This window comes from Silene latifolia, chromosome 6, assembly GCF_048544455.1.
Source record: "Silene latifolia isolate original U9 population chromosome 6, ASM4854445v1, whole genome shotgun sequence".
NCBI classification, from domain to species: Eukaryota; Viridiplantae; Streptophyta; class Magnoliopsida; order Caryophyllales; family Caryophyllaceae; genus Silene; species Silene latifolia.
This window is the reverse complement of record NC_133531.1, coordinates 81,975,200-81,983,725: the sequence shown is the minus strand read 5'-3', so window position 1 is coordinate 81,983,725 and position 8,526 is coordinate 81,975,200. Positions and strand designations below refer to the sequence as shown.

The 8,526-nt window shown below is 38.3% G+C and overlaps 1 protein-coding gene across 1 annotated transcript; it reads left to right on the top strand.

Annotated features, from left to right (window-relative positions):
- Positions 1-1,869: 1,869 nt before the first annotated feature.
- LOC141588285 (uncharacterized) lies at positions 1,870-6,193 on the top strand. The gene is made up of 3 exons (XM_074409733.1): positions 1,870-1,918; positions 4,527-4,979; positions 5,400-6,193. The coding sequence occupies exons 1-3, from the start codon at positions 1,870-1,872 to the stop codon at positions 6,191-6,193; spliced, it is 1,296 nt and encodes a 431-aa protein (XP_074265834.1).
- Positions 6,194-8,526: the final 2,333 nt, after the last annotated feature.

Here is an 8,526-nt window from a genome sequence, read left to right as displayed (position 1 = left end):
GTAAGGAATTATGGAGGGAGATGGTTAGATTGTGTTGGTTAAGAATATATGTAAAGGAAATGTCGTTGTAGGAGGATGGAGAAGAGTGGTATATAGCGAACTTAGATGGAGACATGTCGCGACGTGGATTTGTAGTTAGTGAGTGAGTTTGGGAGATTTGGTTTAATAGGAGGTAAAACTAGTGTATGCTTTTCTTGGGCAATTAACGCTATGAAACGAGTTTTGGTTTGTGAGCGATAGCATGATAAGAGAAGACCTGTGGTAAGAAAGAGTGAGATGGTACTGATATAAAATAATGAGATTTGAGATTTGGAGTAACGAGAAGATAACTGGAGCACTAAAGAGTTAGGTAGAAGTAATAAGGAGTTGAATTGTTAATTGATTTTGTCGAGTGTAAAAAGAAAAGAATGAGGGGAGTAAACTAGGAGAATGTTCATCGGAGTTATGTGATATAAAAGTAAGGAATCGTCGAGATGTATGATACTAGCATGAGATTTGAGTTAATGGTTATATAGGAGTTCCAGGACGACATGTTAATCATGAGTTTTGAGGAATTAAGGAAAGTAAAAAGTTGGGTAAAGAATTTGCACGATATGAGATCTTGGTGGTGTGTTGGGTGACGATACAATTAAGGATGGAATTGGAAATAATGTTGAGGTAATTTTGTTTATGGATTTGATGTTCGTTATTTGGGATGTTAACCGAAGATAGGAAATGAACTGTTACATTTAGAGGTGAGTGTAAGATATTTGTTATACGAGCAATGGTGGCATTGTGGTGTTCTCACTAGTGGTTAAGGGTGATGATAAATAGGAAAGATAGCCATTTTAAAGAGGTTGATTTTGTAGAGACCGGATTGATATGTATAGTTGTGAGGGAGTATAAGATGTGGTTATAGGAAGCGATTTCTAGTAGTTCAGTATTAATGGTATGGTTACATATGGCAGGAGGTGATGGTTATACGAATGGGAGAATATGTTATGAGGGGCATACGAGTTAAGCTCGGGCGAGAGGTAACCTTTATCAAGTGGTAACTTACGTGATCAAAAATGACTTGTTGGATGTGATTACAGGTATATGATGTGTATAAATGTTTGTGTGCGGTTCTGACATCACGAGAAGTGGTAAGGTGTGATAGTTATAAAGTTGTCATCTAAATGTCTTGTAATATATGTTGGGTACAGTAACCTAATGGAATGATGTTCAAAAGTGATAGTTTGGGTGATCTGGCATGGCTAGTTATAATTGTATGTGTAGTGATGATACATGTTTATTCCGTGAAATGGTAGGGATGATGTTCATGAGGTTCGTATCTGTTTATTCTGTGTAATATGTTGCATTGTGATCTAGTAAAGCGGTTTTGAGTAAGTTTTCTTGTCCGGGAAGTTGTCCTGAGTCAGTGTTTATGGGAATTGTGTAAGTTGTGATGTCTATCGATGTGGTTGTTGTGCCTCAGGTGGTGATCCGGGCATGGTACTTCGTGTTGTGATGCGGGTATTTTCGCGCTGCGGTGCAGCTGTTGATGGCGGTGTTGCAATGCCATCACCAGTTGTGGTGGAGTAGGCGGGATGATTATGATACGAGTTTTCGAAAGTACATACCAGCTATACATAGATTGTTGTTTTTTTTGCTGCTGCTTCCTGTGAGTTTCAGTTTGTACAGATAGACGGTTGTTTTATTTATTGATGTTTCTTACCATTCTCAGTCGCAGTTTGGGAGTGTGGGTAGAGTATGATATGGAAGAGGATTGTGTATGTTTTCGTTGTTGTCATGGTATAGTGATATATATCCTGTTAATAGGACACAGTTGCGAGAGGTTGTTGGAGTACTTGTGATGTTCTTTTAGGGGAGGCATTGGTTGACATAGTAATGGCAAGTGATTTGTGGAATATGTGTTGTACTGTTCTGGATGCTGCAGGTGATTCATAATCAGATATTGAGATAGAGAGTATAGGGGGTTGGACATTAGTATCAGGTTAAGTGTGGATGAGTTTGTGGCAATAAAAGGGAGAACGTGAGGATCTAGTGTGAGTATGTGTGACAAGTGTGAATCGTGAGTTATGCTTTTGGAGATAGGTGCTTTATATAGAGAGGTATGTCGTTTTGCGGTAATGTGGAAAAGTTGGAGTATTCGTTATGCTAAGGATTTTGTGATATTGGTCAGAGGGAATGCAGAATAATTTGAGGTAGAAGAACTGTTTAAGTAAGAGAGCCTTGGAAATAGGAATGGTTATAGGCGGTTATCCTTGACATGTGGTGGTGATGAAGATAATGAGAAGATATAACTAAGGATCTAGTATTAGTGACTTACGAGGACGTAACATTTATCTTAAGAGGAGTAGGATGCGGCAAAGAGTATTTGATGGTTGTACATGTTGTAGTATAATTGGAAGTAGAGTGTTGGTGTAGCATAAAGAATGGATTTGTATATGTTGTGGTTGAGATTGTTAAAAGGTCATGGTCGTGCTTGTAACCACAAGATGTCCAGGAGTGTGAGAATTCTTCGATAGTGTTGATAGTTAGGTGAGGATGTTTATGAGTACGATAGTGTTGACAGTTGGATGATGATGTTATGAGTGTGAGTAAACTTCGAGGACGAAGTTCCTTTTAAGGATGGTAGAATGTAACATTCCGTTTGATGTTTATGAGTGTCTTGATATTGGTTTTTCTAGTGGATAATATGTTAGTGAAACGGGTCTAGCGGCGTTTGTGGATGATAATTGGTAGTGTATGGAGTTAGTGTCGAGACAGACTATAATGTAGTTGATACTATATCGTGAGCCGTGTTGTGAAGGTAGGCATAGTTGGTGGAGTTGGTGTTAAGAGTTAATGTGTTATAGGTTGGGGTTTTGTTTTGAGTTCTTAGTTGCGTTGTTGTGTCTTGATAGAGTTAGTATGTTTGTTTTGAGTATGAGTTGAACTTCGGGGACGAATTTCTTTTTAAGGAGGGAAGACTGTAATACTACGTTTTTCTGTGTCTTTGGGTACTCTATCGAGTGGGGCTTACTCTGTCGAGTAAGTAAGTTGTTTTACGAAACAGTGTTCTGTCTGATGGGTACTTGATCGATTAAATATGGCACTCAATCGAGTAAGGGTCACTTGATCGAGTAAGTGACTTACTCGATCGAGTAAGTGTGTTTTTACGGGTTATTTGTCGGGTTTTGATAGCAGCGCGAGAAGGTTATAAAAATATATTTCGTCATTTCTTTTCACTCTTACCTCATTATAAGTTTCACATAAGAGAAAACAAGGTTACGTAGCTCTCCTCTCTCACATTGCTATCAAATCCTAAGGGCTAGAGTCGTCGGATCGTTGAGTTCTTTACGCCGTTGAGACCGTCGCATTGTGGGTAAGATCCTAGTATAGTTTTTATATCGTTTCACTGTTTTTAATTGAAACCCTAATTGGGTAATTTGGGGGTTTTGGGGAGTATTGTTGATGACAGATTGTGATTGTATGATTGTGTGTTTATAGGAGGTGATTTCGTTGAAGAAGGATTATGCTTAGCTGATTGTGACGATCTTGGTGATTACTTTCCAGGTAGGGTTTCCCTACTCAGTATTGATTACATAATGTTGTTGATGGTTGATAATTGTTGTTGGTTTGTATCGTATTGGAATTGATAATTGGTGATTGTGTTGTATATTGTGATTGGTTGTGATTGTTTGTCTGTGGTTCTCGAGGTCCGTCCTCGGCTGAGTGGAGTCACTTGCGGGAGTGGCTTCACGCCCTTGATTCGCCTTCTGTGGAACCCGCCACAGAAGGGATGTGCACATTAATGAACATGGGTTTATCGCTCGACGGAGATGAGCGGGGCTTAGGTGGGAACGGCTGCGGTCCCCCACTGGCGGCGAGGAGTACTTGTTGCGATGGGTACTCTGGCAGGACTACACACTTCAGTGTGTAGTCACGTGTGTGGAGATGAGATGGAGTTTGGAGATTGTTTGATTGAATTGGTTGTGTTATTATTTTATTGCAGTTGTTGTTTTGTGTAATCAGTACTGACCCCGTTTAAATGTTTTAAAAACTGTGGTCATCCATTCGGGGGTGGTGAGCAGTTGTCTAGCAGGTATACTATGGATGCGTGCGGGATTAGCTGGGGATGGAGTTGCCACGAGTCTGATAGTAGTCTTTCGCTATGTTGTCTTTATACTTTTGTTACTTCAGTTGTAGTTTGGTTGTAGCTAGAACAATTGTACCTTACTTTAAAGTCGGTTTGTTATGTAATCACTTAAACTTATTTATTAGTATGTTCTTTTATAGTCTATTTTATATACATTGCCTCGGGTAACCGAGATGGTAGCATTCTCATGCTTTAAGTGGTCCTGATAAGACACTTGGAGTATGGGGGTGTTACACTTCTTATCTGATGACATTTTATACAAGCAACGAAGGTTTTTTCAAATTCTAGGTTATATATTTATATTTATTTGTTTTTTCTGATCCTTCTCTCACACATGTTTTTTTTTTACTTAGTAATGTTGAACATCTGTTAAAATGTTCAAATTTTTTATTGTTGTCTTCAGGTTTGCAACTTAGCGGGGATGATATCAAAAACTACACTTTAATCGAAATCGATACGTTACTACAACGAAACGGTAGCAATCTCGAGATGTTCCCTTCCATGGTTGTGCCAGACGAAGTTCTCACAAGAGATAATAGTAACCGGCTACTGGCAGAAGAGCTACGCTATGACAAGAAATCTTTAGCAGAAGAGCACGCAAAACTCCTTCCCCGCTTGACAGACGAGCAAAGAATGGTCTATGATAGCATTATGACGGCAGTGGGTAAGGACCAAGGTGGTATCTTCTTCATCTATGGACATAGTGGAACTGGTAAAACTTTCTTATGGAAGACCTTATGTACGGCTATTCACTCTAGAGGTGAGATTGTTCTTCCGGTAGCATTAAGTGGGATTGCATATTTGTTGCTGCCCGGTGGTAAAACAACACATTCTACGTTCAACATACCCCTTAATGGTAATGAAGACTCCACTTGCAGTCGCATCACACCAGATTCAGATTTAACAAGACTCCTTATTTAGACCAAACTTATAATTTGGGATGAAGCTCCGATGACAAACAAATTTTATGTTGAAGCTTTGGATAGAAGTTTAAGGGATGTTATGCGCTTTCACAATCCTATGTGTGCAGACCAACCATTTGGAGGTAAGGTGGTAGTATTTGGGGGTGACTTGCGGCAGATTCTGCCTGTTATACCGAAAGGAAGTAGACAAGATATTGCACATTCTGCACTAAACTCCTCTTACCTATGGCATTCATGCAAGGTTTTGAGGCTCACAAAAAACATGAGACTTTAATCAGGGAGCTCGAGTTCATACATAAATGAGATCACAGAGTTTTCAGACTAAATATTGAAAATCGGAGATGGTGAGGCAGGGGAATCTGATGATGGTGAAGCCACTATAACAATTGAAGATGACCTCCTAATAAAGGAATCAAACAATCCTATAAAGGCCATTGTCGAAAACACTTATCCATCTATCCATGAGAATATGTGGAATGCCGAGTATTTTCAAGAGAGGGCGATTCTAGCTCCTACTAATGAGATAGTTTCCAAGGTTAACGATTATGTCCTATCACAGATGGAAGGAGATGGAAAAGTGTACTTGAGTTCAGATAGCATAAGCAAAGCAGAGGGGTACGCGAGCCATCAAGAGGAATTATATTCAACAGAGTTCTTGAATTCAATCAGACGCTCTGGTCTTCCTAACCACGAGATTACCTTAAAGATTGGCGTACCTATCATGCTTATGAGAAACCTTGACCAGTCTGCTGGTCTTTGCAATGGTACCAGATTAGTGGTCACCCAACTCGGAAACCACATAATTGAAGCCAACATTATATCAGGCACAAACATAGGTCACAAGGTTTTCATTCCCTGTATGAGTTTAAGCCCATCCGACTCAAGTACACTACCCGTAAAGTTTCAGCGAAGACCGTTCCCAGCAATGGTTTGCTATGCAATGACTATTAACAAAAGCCAAGGACAGTCTCTTTCACATGTTGGTTTGTATCTTCCAAGACCAGTATTTAGTCATGGTCAACTATATGTTGCTGTCTCGAGGGTCACAAGCAAAAATGGGCTAAATATTCTAATATGTGACCACGATCGTTGTATTCTCAACACAACGGAAAACATAGTATACAAAGAAGTTTTTGAGAATTTGTAGTACCTATCTTATTCATTTCACCATTATCTTAACTGGATATTTGTCAACGAAATAGAGTTTTTTCGCTGTTTTCACAGTAATTCATTTTAATTACACAATGTTTATTATCTCGGAATTTTGGTTTTATTGATAAAAATATAAACATAGAACCCAAATTGAAACAATGCCATAAATAAATCATATGAAGAAATGCATTAACATTGTTGTCTAAAATATTTGAAAGTATTGAGTTTATTATATTCGTACCTTTATTTGTGCCTAATAAATCGTCCCGGCAGTAGTTTTGTCTGCTAAAATATCTTCCCAAGATAACCTGAGGTTCATAAACAAATGGATGTAGAAATCCAGCAAATGCTGGAAAAAAAAACGCATGCATCAAAATATAATTTGCGATCGATATGATCTAAACACATATTTTACACATATTTACCAGATTGATGAATTTGTTTATGAATCCATTTGCAGGAAACAAATATATAAAACTACTCTACATCAAAATCATGAAAGTTAATAGCATCTTATCATACTGTAGATACCTAGTATCTGCTGAGACTCCAACAAACACCCGATGATTATCGGACTATAACATGCTTTGGAATCGCGGCGTTTGATCGACATTATGTGTACAACTTTACGTCGGAAAACTTAAAATGATTTCGAAAATAAAACATTTCAAAACTTTTCAAAAGTACCTGGAGTGTTTAATGCACGACGACGGGGTCGCAATGACAGTAACTAGAGTCAAAACTGACACCGGACCAAAAAACGACTCAAAAATTCAAATCCCGACTCCAACAACGAGTCAAACCGAGTCAACCACCAAAAACAAAACATTCAAAGCCTTCTATACTAAGATTTCCCGGATTCTTGAATGGTCAAGTACCAAATATGTGACTACAAATCCTAGGATAGAACAAATCATGATTGCACTTGTGTAAAAGTGACAGGACAACTCGAAGACCCGCCACGTGGCTCGCGCCTCTTTGAGCAGCCCAGGTGGCCACGTCGCTCAAAACTCACACAACCACTCATTTTCCTATAAATACCCCTCAAATGTCCCAATTTGAGAACTTACGCGAGTGTCCGCCCCCTCTTTTCTCCCTTAAAATTCTCGAGTCGACTTCTTAAGTCACAATCCGACGCGTATTTACAACCAACCGATCGTAAATACAAGCCTTACACATTGTTTGGTACCGTCATCTTGCATTAAATCACTTGACCGACCACTTCGACCACTACACTGTCACTAATCTTAATAAAACACTCTTTTTACTTACCAAAACGGTTTTAAACCAAGTCTTTTCCGACCAAACGAGTTGTTACACTTACGTCGGTTTCTCGCCATAACCAAACATGTAAGTATGAGGGTGTAAAAATCCTTCGTTTATCATGTCTTCATTTGTTTTACGACTATAACATGCCAAAACATGCATAACACGATCCAAAACATGGGATAAGCGAGCCAAAACTGAGTTTTGGCCTGAGGCAGAAGCCCCTTATTGTGCACATAAGCTCGCGCCTCAATGGGGTACCCAGGTCAGAACTCTACCGTGTTTGTTCTCGTCTTTCCCCTTTAATCCATTTTCATATTTATAATCGTTTTTTACCATTTCAAATATTTCAAACCTTTTTTATTTTATTTTATTTGTTTTTAACCATAAAACATTTTTCACCCTTGGTTCCTCATACCATGACGGTTAAATCTGTGTTTCGGTGATAATATTTGGTTAATAACATTTAAAAGGTATTTAAAGCCTTTTATTTCATTTCTTTAGATTTTGGAAGGTACTTTAAAGCCTTTCATCATTTCTTTACATTTTGTATTTAGTCACCAACACAAAGTCATCCTTGGTTCTACATACCATGCCGGATTTTAACCCGGGTACGTGTTGGAATATGTGTCCTCCGACAATAATGCGATCACGACTGTTGATCATGATGATCACATGTTTAAATCTCATTTTTTTAAAGAATACAATTGGGAAGTAATATTTACTGTCAACTGATCAACATATATCGGTAATGATTGGCTGACTAGAGTTTGACATTGCTGTCGTGCGACGGTGGTGATCAGTTGATCCCCTAGGTCATACCTAAAGGATAACACTCTTAATTGATCATTTAATTAATCGTATAACGTTACTAGTTAATTAAATTACTTGAAAATTGACGGACGATTTTGGAAGTAAAATTTACGTATCACATTGAAATTTGATTAAATGAGATACTGATGTCGAGTAATCGAATTATATCATTGCTCAGATGAAATTATTGTTTAAAGAAACAATTGAATTTGAATGAATTATTATAAATACAATTTGTTGTGATTTATA